General features: G+C 39.8%; 1 protein-coding gene and 1 pseudogene across 2 annotated transcripts in view; both read right to left on the reverse strand.

The window, feature by feature from the left end:
- The window catches only part of LOC122742899 (zinc finger protein 501-like), a 42,774-nt gene that overhangs the window by 17,785 nt on the left and 7,996 nt on the right, over positions 1-16,993 (reverse strand). The window contains exons 3-5 of one of the 2 annotated variants that reach the window (XM_043987474.1): positions 14,170-14,296; positions 8,440-8,517; positions 1,447-1,933 (exon numbers count right to left, since the gene is read on the reverse strand). In XM_043987474.1, coding sequence (XP_043843409.1) covers positions 1,447-1,480 — 34 coding nt within the window. In that variant the 5' untranslated portion in view covers positions 1,481-1,933; positions 8,440-8,517; positions 14,170-14,296. Of the gene's footprint in view, positions 1-1,446; positions 1,934-4,499; positions 4,541-8,439; positions 8,518-14,169; positions 14,297-16,993 lie in introns of those variants that run through there. The other variant, XM_043987475.1, reaches the window with a different exon arrangement.
- On the reverse strand, positions 8,659-16,343 carry LOC122739280 (annotated as a pseudogene).

Here is a 16,993-nt window from a genome sequence, read left to right on the forward strand (position 1 = left end):
GTAAGTGGTGGCAAGATCATGAGTAGGACTACCATCTCTGTGTGTAGCTAAGTGAAAGCATAGATCATAGAAATTCAGTTGACTGAGGAACTAGAAAACTAGGGCATTTAAGGGAATGTTAATATTTAAGTTGAGGTCCCCAAGTTGTACTAGCATTGTACAGGCATTGGAGTGTAAAGAAAGGCTGTGAGTCAGCCATGAACTCACTATGAGGGAGAATGTCCTGAGGGGTCACTAGATAAACCATCACCAGAACCCAGACCGGCACTAAATCTGGATAGTGTGAACTTGTCGAAGAAAAGACTGCTAAGCAAGGGTGTCAGAGAGAAGACCATTGGCGGCAATGGGAAGTAATGAGCATTCCGACTCCCCTGCCACAACCAGTGAATTGGGGAGCTCAAACTATAGTCAGAACCCAAAAGGGTGATGAGAGAAGCACAATGATCAGAAGGAAGCCTGATCTGAGTGACTTACAGAAGATGGAAAGGCTGAGAAAAGAAGAGATTAAATTTGAAATGAAAGTTTGTTAACTACAGAGCAGACTCTACCGAGGGCACAGCACAGGCTGTTCAAGAGTGGGACAAGGCAAGGGAAAGAGGAGGCCTGAAGTGAATGGGAACAAGAAAGTGGGCCCCTGAGGCTGGGGGCAAGGGCAGTGCAGGGGGAAGGGTTAGTAGCAAGAGGTTCTGCATCACCATAATGGGGAGAGTAATGTTAGCCATTGAGGGATGAGTTCAAGCAGAGTATCAGTGAATGGGGACAGAAGCACTGAGGGAGAGAGGGGAGGCTGTGCTCCTTCATTTCTCAAGGCCCATCTTCATCTGAGGTAGAGCCTCGTATGGGGCCTGCTTGGCTCCAGCTAAGCTTCCTCTCAGTAGGCATAAGGAGGACATATGACCTCAGCTCTGGGAAGAAGGGGCATTCTAGGCATAGGAAACAGCATGTGCAATGAATGGCACCAACTGGACACAGAATGCCAAATTCTGGGGACACCAAATATGCCAGTTTGGCCTTCATACGGAATGTGTAAAGGGGAATAATGTGAAATAATGTGAAATAAGTTTGGAAAATAGAGGCTGGAGTCACACTAACCAAGCTGAGGGGGTTTTATTTTATTCTAGAAGAAACAGAGAGCCACTAATTCCCAACTCTTATAGTAAAAAGCTTAGAAAGAAGTAGAGTGCTTGAGCTCTCCTTAACTTCCAAACCCCACCATAGGTGAAACCAATGCTTAGGAGAGTGCAACATAGTATATATAAATAAAGGAAGGTGAAAACTAAGCTGAAAAAAAGAAAATCTCTTGAAATCCCTAACATCTCCCTTACTAAGCTTCCTAGCTCTTTAATTATCATACTCAGTAGCCTCCTTAAAGTGTTTTTCTACTTTCCCCACCCTTGGGAGATTAACCCCTGTTCTACTTGGCCCCATCCTTCTTTTAATCCTTACCTCTCTCTTCAAGAGATTGGGGTAATTTTTCCATGGTCACCCCTTCCCTGCTGCCTTGATATGTATAATTTCACTCAAGTCCTGATCTCCCAGGTATAATAAAGGGAAATCTCTCTAGTACCAAAAGCTCCAACTTCTTATGGCTCCAGCCTCTTTCCTGAAGTTCTCTCTGGGAGTCAGACCTGTCTCCTTCCTAGGATGAATTACAACTGTGAAGGTATCTTCTACTTTCATTCTCAAATTCTCAACTTGTCCAGGGAAATGAGGATTTGATAGTTTTAGGAGTAATTTTCTTCAGTTAGGTTCTTTTTTCTGAAGTTCACATTTCTTTCCCAAAGTTAATCAGCCTCGTGGAATATCCAGGCTGTTCCCCAGCCTCTAGCAGGAGCTACCAGGAGGAATAAGAGAGCAGCCCATGATAGGATGCTATCAACCAAAGAGATCCACCAGCCTCATCCACGGCCCTTGAAGAGGTAGCCCAGAGACCCTGGAACACACAAATGACAAGGTGAGCATCAAGCAACTGTGAACTGCCTTCAAATAGGCACAAAGAGTTCATTCAAAAACACACCTTTGGGGGGCGGCTAGGTGCGGCAGTGGATAAAGCATGGGCCCTGGATTCAGGAGTACCTGAGTTCAAATCCAGCCTCAGACACTTGACACTTACTAGCTGTGTGACCCTGGGCAAGTCACTTAATGCCCATTGCCCCAGGGGGAAAAAAAACACACCTATGGTATAATAAAACTAACTCATGCTCTGGAGATGGAATTAGGAAAACATGCATTTGAATGCCACTTTAGGCACTTACTACTGTCAAAAGTGAATTTTGGGAAGAACATAACTGACTCTATTTTATGACACTGTCTCCTTCATCATCTCCCTTCCCATAATCTTTTTTATTTCCTGATAAAAGTATTTTATTATTTTCCAGTTACATGTAGAGATAGTTTTCAACATTTGTTTATATAAGATTTCAAATTTCAAATTTTTCTCCCTCCCTCCCCTAGACAGCAGGTAATCTGATATAGGAGATATATATATATATATATACACATATATAATAACATTAAACATATTTCTGCATTAGTCATGTTATAAAAGAATCAGAGCAAAAAAAGGAAAAACCTCAAAAAAGAAAAACAGCATCAAAAACAAAAGAAATAGTATGGTTCAATCAGCATCCATATTCCACAGTTCTCCATAATCGCTTTACAATTTAGAATAATTCCAGGAACTCACCCACTTCTCTTTATTCATATAATAAGGCATAGAGTAGGAGCTTAACAAATGCTAATTAACTGATAAAGAAAATACAGTTATTCCTTCCACATCAAGGGGGTTAGGGGAAGACACCCCCACAATCGAAAAATCTGTGTAAAATTGTTTGGCCCTCACTTCATGCCAGAGAAGGTCGGAATTTTTTCTTTTTCTTTTATGGGATGTTTAGAGTATTAAAAGATGAAATATGTGGATGTAAAACTATACATATATTTTATGCAATTTGAGTTTCTAAACATTTTCTGTGTCGTCTACGGCTTCTGCAAAACTCCCCCAAAATTCCCATTTAGTTTTTTAAGGCAAGTCACAATTTATTGATACTGCAATGGGGAAAGTCATGATGTAAAAGGGATAACTGTATTGTCTTCTCCTGTCTAATGTAAATGGCTATGCTAAAGGCTTTTATAACAGCTGGAGCATAATGGGGTTTTTTTTCCTTTTACTAAAAAAGTAACTTTTCCTTTCAATATGTCCTACTTGATTTTACCCAAAATTCTTCATCAAGCTGCTCAAGAGAAGTGGGGGGGAATAATGGATTCCACAGATGATATATATGATATACATACACATATACCTACACACACACATATTTGTAAATTCTTGCAACACCATCTGTGTGACCCTAGCCTAGCCAAGTCACTTAACCAGACTGTTTGTAAATCTGTAAAACAGAATAAAAACATCTACATGGTGGTAGTGTGAGGCTCAAAAAAGATAATATAAGTCAAGTACTTTGCAAACTTTAAGGCAGGACTAACAAGGTACTTTTTTGTTTTGTTAGGCAACGGGAGTTAAGTGACTTGCCCAGGGTCACACAGCTAATAAGTGTCAAGTGTCTGAGGCCAGATTTGAACTCAGGTCTTCCTGAATCCAGGGCCGGTGCTTTATCCACTACACCACCTATCTGCCCCCTTAACAAGGTACTTTTTTTCAGAACTACTTTGTAAGATAAGCACACAAACAAATAGATACACATCAAGACACAAACTCTCCCTGCTCTTCTTCCAACAAGTCATTATAGTACCCTTGATCTTGGGCTGGAAGGACCTCAGAAACAGATTTACAAATAAGGAAACTGGCGACTACGGAGGTTTGAGGACTTGTCCAACGTCACACAGTGGTGGGATCCGAAAAATGTCTAATAATAATAATAATAGCTAACATTTATATAGAGCTTACTATGTGCCAAGCACTTTACAATTATATCATTTGATCCTTACAACTTTGGGAGGTAGGTGCTACTATGAGCCCCATTTAACAGAGGGGGAAACCGAGGCAAACAAGGGTTAAGTGACTTGCCCAAGGTCACACAGCTAGAAAGTATGTAAAGCTGAATTTGTACTCAGGTCTTCCTGACTCTGGACCCCAAACCTACCTGCCCCAATCTCTTTCCTCCTTAGTCATAAATTCCCAAACCCGACCCTCGAGAGTGTCTGGGGAGCTCGCACTAGCTCAAACACAACCACACATGAACATACAAGACCACACAAAACAGTTAAGTCCCAAAACGTAAAAACACACAACACACGCGCAAGCGCCAAACCCAAGCCAGGAGCGAGGGGCGCCCATAGCGCATGCGCGTGTTGTCCCGCTCAGCCCCTCCCCCAAACGCTAAATCAGAGGCCAAAGGCTCCCGCCAAAACCCAGAGATTAAGGTTAGATGCCCGTGCAAGGAGGAACCGGGAGCTTCTTCCTCCAGTCATAGATCCCTTGTCCCCCTCCCCCACCTCGAGGGCACACACACCCACATACATATTCTCCAGTCTTAACTCACCTCCCACGCGGGAGCCGGACCAGACTAACAAAAGGACCTACGAGAGACCGGAAACGGAATTTCCCTTGGCTCTTAGAATCCCCCTTACCGATCAAACTACAATTCCCAGAATCCTTCGGGCTTTGTTACTTCCTGCTTCCATACTCCCATTCCCACAAAACTACTAGAATACTAAATCGGATAAGACTTTGTGCCCTGTTGCTTCCTTCGAGGGAGGTTTCATGCTTCCGCCTTCCCTGACCCGCATTCATTTATATTCCCGGTTGACCTCGGTCCCGGAACTGTTCGGAAACTTGGGCTTTGCTCAGATCAGAAAAATTGCCCCTGAGCAGCTTCGACCCTGCAACCAAGACCCGGTGGTTACCATGGAAACCAGCCCCACTCTGCCTGCCAATGACTTTATTCTTTCTGGCTCCTGGGGAAGGGTGGCCCAGGGCAAGAGTGAGCCCTAATCTCTTTCCCTTTACCTAAGTGTGTTTGATGTTTGTACTTGGAGGCTTAGAGACTAGAGTCCCAGCTAAACCACTTAGCAACTAATTCATCTGGAGCAGATCCCTTAACTTCTCAAGTTACCTCATAAGAAAAGTGGGGACAATAATCCTACAATTTACCATTTATGAATCGCCTGCCAAGTCCCTAGGGATACAAAGGCAAAACAATGAAAGCCTCCCCGGCTTAAAGAAACTTAATAAAAGGTCATTTGACATGGAAAAAAGTGTCCAATGTGGATAAATCACCGGCCCTGGATTCAGAAGGACCTGAGTTCAAATCTGACCTCAGACACTTGACACTAGCTCTGTGACCCTGGGCAAGTCACTCATTGGCCTGCAAAAAAAGAAAAAAAGTGTCCAAAATGTACGTACTCTAACCTACTGCTTGGCATATACCCCCTAGGAAGTCACTGTAAAAATCCGGAACCTGGACTCAATGGACTCTGTCTTCTGTCTTTTTCTTTGTTCCCTTCTCTCTTATTCTCAACAAGAGGAGGAGGTAGAGAGAGAACTCAAGCCTCTCTGGCCAACCAAATCTGTATGGCAACTAGGAACAGTAAGAGAGGGTGTGTTACAACCTCTCTTTTAACACAGCTCTGAAGTCTATTATTTGACTTCTCCATTTTCTTGGTTCATCAGGAGGGTTCTGTGAGAGGCCTCTCTTTATGTTCTGGTTAATGACCAAATTTTCATCTTCTGTCATTAAGCAGTAATCAGGTATAGTACAGACTATAGACTTCGATCTCGACTCAAAATCATATTAGCTTGGCTCCTTGGAGCATGGCTACTACTTCTCTACCTCAGGAGTCTAGAGTGTAACCCTGAAGAGGGAGGAGGTATTTTCTAATACTATTTGTTCATGAGCCCTCATCTCTGTGCAACCCAATACTAAATGACCAGAAAACAACTTCCCAATATCAATCAACATCACTTACCTTTTACAAAGGAGTATTTACTGAGAAAGTATAGTAGTGACCAAACTACAACAAACTCAGATGGACTCACACTCCCCTCTACACACTCTGTCCTTGGGGAGAGTAGACTTAAAAGTGATTCCTACAAAACATCTCCCCTAAAGAAGTGGGAGGTTAGGGTTATTTCCTGGCTCTGAAAATCCTTTACTCCCTTTGCAATCTCTACCAAATTCACTTCTGGGTGTGGAATAGCCATTGTTCCCTTGCTGGCAGGACACAATGTCGCAGCTACCAGGTTGGTTTACTACTGGGCTGGGCCAAGTAGGTTTCTCCTCAGAACTGGCTCTTCCCTGGATGCAGCTACTATAGCTACCAGTAGACTCTATACTCTCCAGTTTCTGGACTTATGATGGCTTTTCTGACATTTCTAACCTCCCATGGTCATAACTTTCTGTAACCTGGGCTTCAGTAGGCTGGCATAGAATAAATCCCAGTTCTGTGGTGATCACCGCCAGCACCTGAACTGGGGACAAACAGTATATGCCAGAAACAAACAACACTAAACCCATTTCTCAGAGCTAGGATAAAAGAAAGGTAGCAAGGGAAGCAAAGTCCTTTCTCACTGGTTCAGTTCATGGCATCTACATTGGGCACAAGAGATAGGAGTCGCCAAAAAGATGGCAGAAAAGAGAATTAATGACTCAGTCTCATCAGTTTTAAAGACTTGAGCAGCCAATCAAAGGAGGTCACCCCCACCTCCATGGTAGAAACATAGCAGACTTTATGTTAGGCAGCTTAATAGAAGGAAAGGAGGAAGGATGCAAGGGAGAAAAACAGCAGAAATAATATTTTCTTTCAACATTTAGAGTGTTTTGTACCTATCACACTCATTCTTTTCTATACTAAACCTATTGTATGATAGATTAGTGTGTTATGGCATGGCCTTCTGCTGTATTGTAAGCTCAGTGACAATAAGAACCATGTCTTAATTTCATTTGTTATCTCTTTGGAAACTAACAATCCATTGCATATGATAGGAGTTTAATACATAGTTGTTGAATGAGCAAATCTAGGAACCTGGATATAAGCAACCATAAAAGCAATCACCTATCAGCAAGCATAATAATTAATTATTATTATTGAGCACCTACTCTGTGCTAGACACTGGGATACAGAGACAAACATGAAATAGTCCCTGCCCTCAAGGAGTTCACATTCTATCTGGGAGACACATGTAAAAAAAAGTATATATAGACTATATATAATGTAAATACCAGGCCAAAACAACTAAAAGACTAGGTATTGTCAAAGTACTATCCTACAACAAACCTAAGGTGTTTATAGTCCCACTCTCTCTATCCTCAGGGTCTGCTTAGCTTTGTGGGAGGGCCAGGTTTTTTAGGCAAATGCTTTGTAATCGTTGTTCTTGGCACAGCATTTGAGTAAATGACTTTTCTATAACCTTTAAAAAAAAATTTGTCAGCTATAAGAAGTAGCTGAAGAAATCAGAGAGAAAATAGGAAAACTTATATGAAAGAACAGAAAGTAAGGTGAACAGAACCAGGAAAAAATTATATATATATATGTGTGTGTGTGTGTGTGTGTACATATATACATACATACACATGTATACATATATATGTATATGTGTGTATATATACATATACCCACAATGACAACAAAATAGAAAAAAAAAAGGAAAGATGAATGCTATGTTAATTATAATGATGAAATGTGTGCCTAAAGAGGAGTGTGAGAAAATAATGGGATTTGGCAGATACTCAAAGGCCTCACCTGGAGATTAATCTAAACTGATTGAATTAAGTGAGAGTGATTGACTTTGCTGATTAGCCTACTTAAAGTTAATTATATTGTAACCACACCTGGCTGGCCCTTAAGTAGGTATTTTTCTCAGAAGCTAAGGACTTTGAACTCAGCCCCAGACCACCTTCAAGTCCAGTGAACCAATGGTTTTGGATGACGCTAACCAATCAGCTTGAAGCAGTGTGAAAGGACCACTTCTCTTCTGGACCTATAAAAAGCTTCCACACTCATTTTGCTCGAGCAGTTTGTGGTTGAAGCCGGCTTGTGGTGGAGGACTTGAGGAAGAACCAAACCAGGCTGGAACTCTAGGCTAGATAGGCCTTTTCTTAACTTTCTGAACTCCACCTGTTTTCCTTTTTACTAATACCTAGTATGGGGGCAGCTAGGTGGCGCAGTGGATAAAGCACCGACCCTGGATTCAGGAGTACCTGAGTTCAAATCCGGCCTCAGACACTTGACACTTACCAGCTGTGTGACCCTGGGCAAGTCACTTAACCCCCATTGCCCCACAAAAAAAACAAAAACAAAAACTAATACCTAGTATGCTTTAATAAATGCTTAATGCCCAAAGACTGATACTAAAGTTTCTAATTTAAGGTGACCACACATTTAGATTTTTAGACATCATAGGAGCAAAAAAAAAAAATGATATCATCTCTCCACTCCCACCCACCATCTTCGCAGAGGTAGGGAATGATAGGTATGGCTTACCTGCCTATATCATCAGGCTCAGTTGGTTAGTTTTGCTGAACTATTTTTCCTCTTTCTTCTTTGTTACAAGGGATAGTTCTATGGGTAGGGAACAAGGGAGGTATATATTCAGAAATGAAGGTTATATGAAAACAAGAGATGTTATAAAATTTAAAATGTAAAAAAGAAAAAGTTTGGTAGCAAAAGAGAAATTGAATAGTAACCATAGAGGGCAGCAGGTTCGAACAATAGGTTTAATATAGTAGATCTTTTAAAAAAACTTTATGAAATGTCTGGTTTCAGCTTGATTGTTAGAAATTTGACAGAGTGGCAGGCGTTGACCAAAGATTTCCCCAAATTCATTATGTTCCTGGTTTATTCACCAGCATGACGTCACTGATGTTGGATGACAGATGACTTGCTACTGAAAACTTTCCCACACACACTGCATTCATAGGGCTTCTCTCCGGTATGAATTCTCTGATGTCGAGTAAGGGATGAGTCATCAAAGAAGCATTTTCCACATTCACTACATTCATAAGGCTTCTCTCCAGTATAGGTCCTCTGATGTCGAGTAAGGGTTGAGAGACCAAAGAAGGCTTTGCCACATTTGTTACATTCATAGGGATTGTCTCCATTATGAGTTTTCTGATGTTGAATAAGGGAAGAATGGATGAAGAAGGCTTTCCCACCTTCATGGCATTTATGGGGCTTCCCTCCAATATGAATTATGTGATGTCTAATAAGGGCTGAGTGCTGACTGAAGGTTTTTCCACATTCATTACATACATAGGGTTTCTCTCCTGTATGAATTATACGATGTCGAACAAGGGCTGAGTGGTGACTGAAGGTTTTTCCACATTCATTGCATGCATGGACTCTCTACTGGAAATTTTCTTGCAAGTCATCATTACTTGCCTGAAACTTTTCTCTTGGGAAAAAGCTTTCTTCCAAATTTCCCCTGAAGTGTCCCTCCTTTGCCTCTCCAATCTTCTCTCAGGTACATGAATTCTTCCAAATACAAGCTCCACAGGAATGTCTCCTCTGAGTTTTCCCATTAATGTCTCTGGTGATTCTGCTTCCTCAGACCTATTGTGTTTTGGAGTTAACTCCTGAGTCCCAAGCCTATTTTCCCAATCTAAATCAAAGAGAAAACACAAATATCAAGTATTTCCTTACTGGATTGGATTATGTATTAGCAAAAGAATTGCAAAACTAAAAATAATGCTAATTATGTGTCTCTGGCATTGGTAGGCTCTCAAACTGCCCTATAATCTTAGGAGGAGAAAGAAAATAGGGGACAGAGTAGGTTGGTATACATAGCCCATTAAGCAAGGTGCACACATAGAGAGCTTATCCAGTAAGAGTAAAGAAGGGGGAAATGACCAGAGGGAGTTTTTTAAATGGTTAGAAAATATGCACAGTGACAGCAATATTGTTCCATGAAGAACTGTGAATAACTTAACTATTTTCAGTGACACAATGATCCAAGTCAATCCCAAAGGACTAATGATAAGGCATACTATCCACCTCCAAAGAGAGAACTGATATTGATTGAACATAGAATTAAATATGTTATTTTTCACTTTCTTTTTTTCTTTTATTCAAGTCTTCTTATACAAAATGACTAATATGTAAGTGTTTTATAAATTGCACATGTATAACCTATATCTTATTGTTTACCACCTCAGGGAGAGGGGAAGGGAGGGAGAGAAGAATAGAATTTGGAACTCAAAACTTTAAATAAAAATGTTTACTAAAAAAAAGGTTCGAGAATAGGGTATAAGTTGGAAAAAGAACGTCTAGTGAATAAAGAAAAGAAGTGGCCCCTTCAAATCATAAGAAGAGGGCAAGAACTCCTGGCTTGGAAAGGATCCCATGAAGATGGAGGCAAAAGAATCAAATGTGAGGAAAAAATGGCACCCCCTCCTCCCCAAAAAGGAAAAAGAGACTTTTCCAGTGGGTCCATGACAATAACAATTCCAGCAGTCCTTGGAGTCCCTGAGAGATTCCCAAATGAATTGCTGAGCTATTACTTCTAGTGAATCTCATCTGCCTGATTTTCTTCCACTTACCAGTAGAGGTATGTTGTGGGATCTCTTTTTCTGCAGTTCTATTTAGATTGAGTATCCATGGTTCTTCCCCTTGCTCCAACTGGAGAATCACATCAGGCTTAGAAATGGAAAACCCTGATCAACAAGTAAAGGAAATAGAGCTGGTTTTGCTGGGGACATATAACTGTTTCAGGGATCAGCCCCAACCCCTTAGGCAACTGGGTAGAACCTGGACCTGGAATCAGGAAGATCTGAATTTAAATCCAGTTTCATACAATTACTAGTTGTGTGACACTGGGCAAGTCATTTAACCTCTGTCTGCCTCAGTTTCTTTATCTGTAAAAGGGGGATAATAATAGCACCTACTTCCCAGGGTTGTTGTAAGGATAAAATAAAATATTTGGAAAGTGCTTAGCACAGTATCCAGCACAAAGTAGGAACTTAATAAATGTTTGTCCCCTCCCTTAGTCTGCAGAAAAGTGAAAAGGATATCATAAAACTCAGAAGGAGGTACAGAGATCTCTGAAGGGAAATTAAGGTTACATTGCCAGTAAGTAGCAGGTCCATTGGAATTCATTTATGGTCTCATTGACAGACAATTGGGAATCTCAGACGTATAAAATTACCTGAACTTTAACTTTAGGTGAGAAGCTCTGGCCTGGGAGAGCAGAGAATGAGGTTGGACAGCCTCAGGAAAAGAGGAATGAATCTGCCTGTCTTCAACTCTATAAAGACTTTTCACATAAGAATGGAAAGAATAAACAAACACCTGCATTGAGACCCAAGGGGGTTTAGGAATTACTCATCCTAGAACCAAAAGACTGAACAATGTAACAGTTCCACAGCTATTAACAATTAAGTAAATTGAGGTAGAAAATATGCACCAGTGGGTATATGGTCAAACCACTTAATAACATATTTTTTTAAAAACTTTGTTCCATTTAAATGTTTCAAAAAATTATGGTTCAATTTGGAGTTGAAAAGAAAGGGGTACATTGTCATAGAATCATAGTGTTTATTGTACATCTGATAGGACACCTTAGAGATTGATTTAGCCTAGAACAGTTTAAAAAAATAAAAGGATTTGTAGAACAGGGATTTGAACAAGAAGCAGCTTGGGATCATTGAAAGCAGTGCACAGTTTCCTAAGGGTTATCCAGTTTGTTCTCTTCCTGTTCAGTAATGAGCCTGGGCTACTGTCTATCCACAACACTTATCCAAAATAGAGTGTCCCAAAAGTCTTAGTGTAGTTTTAAACTATTAATGCTATCAAACTATTAAGCTTAAAACTACACCAAGACTCTTATATGTGCCAATAGACATGCAATGGGCCACCCATCCAACTATTTGTCATAATCTGGGTAATATGTATTCTTCATCCACTTGGGTTTTTCTATATGAATGTCTAGGGTGATCTTTTGAGTGATTGTGCATTTCATAGGATCATAGATTTGGACCTGGCAAAGATCTTTAAGACCATCAAATCCAACCCTCTTATTTAACAGATGAGAAAACAGAGGCACAGATAGTTTAGTTATCTTGCTCAGGTATCATATCTTCCTGTAGTCTTCTCTTCTCTGGGCTAATCATCCTCATTTCCTTCATTCCTCATATGACATGATTTGAAGACTCTTCACTATGCTGCTTCTAGATATTCTCCAGTTTATCAATGTCCTTAACATGTGGCATTCAGAACTAAATAGAACACTCCAGATTTGGTCTAGTCGGGGCAGAGTATAGCAGATGATAGTTCTAGACATGATGCCTCTCTTATTCATACTAAGATTAGGTTTTTTTTTTAATTTTTGCTGCTGTATCACTATGGACACATATTAAGCCTACAATCCATTAAAATTCCCAGATCTTTTTCAGGCAAACTGATATGTACTCATGAAGGCTTCATCCTGTGATCATGAAATTGATTTTTAGAAACCATGTAAGACATTATGCCTATATACTTAACTCAGATTGACAAATGGTTCTGTGACCTCATCAAATTGGGTATTCCCTCCAATGAAGAGAATTGCAGTCCATCCCTGCCTGCTTATCCTGTGTGATTCACATCCCTGTCTTCCCCTAAGTGCACCAGAGGGTGTCCATCCCACATGCTGGAGGCCTTCTTTTGACATTGTGAGGATACCAGTGAAACACATGGTCTGTCTTTGTTTATTCCTTGCTCTTGCCACCAAACTAACCCATCCTTTTTTCTCATCTGTTTATTTGATGACATCTTTTACTGTGTTTCTCTTTCATAATTCCTTTTTTAGACATTTGTTGCAGTCTACCCACAAGCACCATATGCCTCCCCAATGCTGTCTAGGTGATATTTATCTGTGTTGACAAAGAACCACCCCTGACTAATCTGGGTCTGGTCATTCAACTAATTCTGAATCCACCAAACTGTACTGTCATTTAGGCCACTTCAGTCTTGTCCAAAAGGCATGAGAGGCTTCGTCAAATGATTTATTAGTTAGACTATATCCACATGAACTCCCTGATCTTATAATCGAATTTAAAAAGGAAATGAAGTTAGTCTGAAGTGACTTGTTTCTGCTGAAGATGGGGATCTGGTACTCAGAAGAGTGGTCAGGACCGCAAGTGTAGATTTGGTGGTCATTTGCATAAAGGTGATAGTGGAATCTGTGGGAGAGAATGAAATGGCCAAAGGAGACAGTACAAAAGGAGAAGAAAAAGGACCAGAATAGATATTTGAAGAAACACCTACATTAAGAGAAAAGATGAGGAGACAGCAAGAGACAGAAAAGGGTGGTTAGAAAGGTAGAAGACCAAGCGAATGTAGTATCCCTGAAGTCTCTTCCAATTATCACCTATATATTTACCTATTTACAAGTAGACTGTAAACTCCTGGATGGTAAGGTCTGTTTTTCTTTCTTTGTATCCCCAGTCCTTTGCAAATGAGAGTATGCAGAAGGGGCAGGGAGCCTTAGAGGTTGCAGAGGGTGGAGGAAGCTGATGGTGTTCCTGTTGGATGGTCTCCTTCTCAGTGAAGCCTCTGACATAGACTCATCAGTGTCCCTTGATGCCTTTTAATTGTCCTCTTCTACTCTTGCTCTGAGCTATCCAAGGGAGCTCTAGAACTCACTCTTGCTTTCTTGACCAGACATTTCTGGATTCACCATGTGATGTCTCTCCTTATTACTTGCTGCCTCTCAAGCCTTTATTTTCATTTATAAATGTATAAGTGTCTCTAACCAGAGCCTGTTCCTTTTCTTTTGCCTTGACACACTCTAACATATCATGAAATCCTGCCCTTTACTCAACACTGACAAAAGCATTACTCTAACACCTTGAGTGTTGAACAAAGGCCACTAGAGTTTCAGAAGAACTCCCACAAGCTTCTAGTGTGTGACCATACTTAACACATATTAAAACATGAATGGGACCACAAGATTTAAAGGTAACTCTAGTCCCCTCCCTAGTAGTCTTCCTTTTTTTTTTTTTAGGACGATTAGGGTTAAGTGACTTGCCCAGGGTCACACAGCTAGTAAGTGTCAAGTGTCTGAGACTGGATTTGAACTCAGGTCCTCCTGAATCCAGGGCCAGTGCTTTATCCACTATGCCACCTACCTGCCCCCCTAGTAGTCTTCTCCAAGATGTAGTGTTACCCTACTGAGGGAAGAGAAGTATTTTCTAAAAACAGGGAAGATTTTTAATCTCAGGACAAAGTCATCCTTACCCAAAGAGATCATGTTTCTGTAATTCTCCAACATCACATCCCTGTACAAGTCCCTCTGAGAAGAGTTCAGTTGCTTCCACTCTTCCTGGGTGAAGTTCACAGCCACATCCTTGAATGTCACCAATTCCTAAAATACAAACATTTTTGCTCACCCATGGTCCTTTTCTCCCCATGACCTAGATGGAAGAGCACTGGGAGGAGTTTATGGTTCAGAAGTGGTATGGTAAGGTATGTGACCTGAAGAAGATAGTTCTTGATCTCTCTTATATTGTACCCATCAACAATTCACTGATGAAGGAGAACAAAAGTTAAGCAAAGCATGTTCCCTAGAACAGGGTCTTTTAACCTGGGGTCTGTGAACTTGTTTTTTTCTTTAATTTTGATAAATGCATTTCAATATAATTGTTTTCCTTTGTAATCTGATGTATTTCATGCTATGCATTTAAAAACATTACTCAAAGAAGGGTACACTTCACCAGTCTGTCCAAAGGATCTGTTAAACAAAACAGATTAAGAAACTGTGACCAAAAAGGAAGGAGATCTATTAGTACCAGATCTCAAATTATGCTATAAAACAGTAATTATACAAAGATTTGGTACTTGATGATTTGGTAAACTGATTGCCAAAATGGTCTGGTAAATTATTTGGTTAGAAAATAGAGAGGTTAGTTGGTTGAATAGATTAATTATATAACAATCAGCATAATAACTGGGTACCCAATAAACCCAAAGACCTCAGATACTAAGTAAAGGATTCACTATGTAATTAAAAACCTGTGGGGAAAACTGGAAAGCAGTTTGACAGAAAATGAGTATAGACCAACATTTCATATTATATACCAAGATAAGCTCCAAATGGATATATGACTTAAACAGAAAAGGTGACATCATAATCAAATTAGAGGATCTGGGAAAAAATTACCTTTCAGATCTATGGAAAGAATAAGGGTTTGTGACTAAATGAGTAATAGGAAATCACAGAAAATAAAATGAACAATTATTATATAAAATTGAAAAGATTTTGTAGAAATAAAAATCTAACAGTTAAAATTAGAAGGAAAATAGATAATTGGGAAAGATCATTGCAGTAAGTTTCTCTGAAAAAGGTCTCATATCCAAGATATATAAAGAATTGATTCAAATTTATAAGACTAAGAGCCATTCTCCAATACATAAATGGTCAAAGGATATGAAGAGGCAGTTTTTAAAGGAAGATATCTAAGTTATCAATAATCATATGAAAAGTGCTTCAAGCCATCAATAATTAGAGAAATACAAAAGCAGCTCTGAAGTTCTATCTCAAACCCATCAGACTGGCAAAGATGTAAAAAAAAAAGAATGGTAACAAATATTGGAGGATCTACTGTTGGTAGAGCTGTGCATTTCTGGAAAGCAATATTGAACTATGCCCCCAAAGTTACTAATATGTACATCCTCTTTGACCTAACTATACCACTGGTAGGCATATGCTGCCAAAGAAATCAGGTGAAGAGGAAAAGCACCCATATGTAAAAAATTTTTATAGCAGTTCTTTTCATAGTAACCCCAAACTGGAAATTAAGGGGATACCCACCTATTGGTGAATGGCTAAAAATTGTGGTATATTAATATAGTGGAATATTATTTTGCCCTAAGAAATGACGAAATGGATGGTTTCAAAGGAAACTGGGAAGATCTCTTATGACCTAATGCAGAGTGAAGTGAGGAGAACTGGGGAAATAATTTACACAATAATGACATTATAGGAAAAAAATAATGGAAAGACTTCAGAACTCTGCTTGATGCAATGATAAACTACTAGTTCAGAGGTCTGGAAATAAATTGCACCACCTACTCCTGCCAGAAAGGTGATGGACTTAAAATCCAGAATGAAATATGCATTTTTAGATATGACTGATGTGGGAATTTATTTTGGTGGACTATGTGAAAAATTAAAATAAATGTAAGAAAAGAATCCTTGGTCCTAGAGAGTCCATCATCTATTGGGATAGAACTAATTTCTTAGGTATGAGGAAGTAGGTCTTTGGTTACTGGAGGAGCAAATGAACAAAGAAGTTTCAGAACGAAGGAAGAAAAAGTAACCATAATCTGGAAAATGAGATGGAATGACGGCAAAAAAAGGGAGGGAAAGCTCATTTTACCCGGAACTTGGCTATCAGGAACACAGCTTCCATTCCCTGCTCTCCTATCCTCCCTTCTTGGGAAAAGAAAGAGTTTTGAGAAAGGAGGGCTGAAGAGAGGAAAAGGAAGCATAAGAAAGACTGATCTGCTTTATACCAGACTCAGTGGGCTAGAAGTCTCCTCACATCGATTGTACATATATAACCTATATCAGATTACTTGCTGTCTTGGGGAGGGTGGAGGGAGGGGAGGGAGAGAGAAAAATTTGAAACTAGAAATCTTATAAAAACAAATGTTGAAAACCATCTCTAAATGTAACTGGAAAATAATAAAATATTTATATGGAAAAAAAGAAATCTCTTCACATAAATTAAATATGAACCTCCCATCCCAGTAACAGGGAAGGCAAAGGCATAGTAGTCCTGCCTTCTCCCTGAATCAGAGCCATGGGCATTGATAATCATTAATAGTCATCAAATCATCCTGGGCAGGACTGACTTTGTGCCTGTGCTCATAGCATGTTGCACAAGACAGCTCTATTCCTGGGAGATGGAAAATGGCTTGAATTCACACCTCTATCCTCAACATGAACATATAACCTCATTTTGCATGGGTAACTGCTTTTAATGGGAGAAAATACTTTAATACCCTTTCTTGCCTCAAGAAAATATATGAAGAATCCATTCACTCACTCAGAAAATCA

The sequence above is a fragment of the Dromiciops gliroides genome, chromosome 2 (genome assembly GCF_019393635.1).
Source record: "Dromiciops gliroides isolate mDroGli1 chromosome 2, mDroGli1.pri, whole genome shotgun sequence".
Taxonomy (NCBI): domain Eukaryota; kingdom Metazoa; phylum Chordata; class Mammalia; order Microbiotheria; family Microbiotheriidae; genus Dromiciops; species Dromiciops gliroides.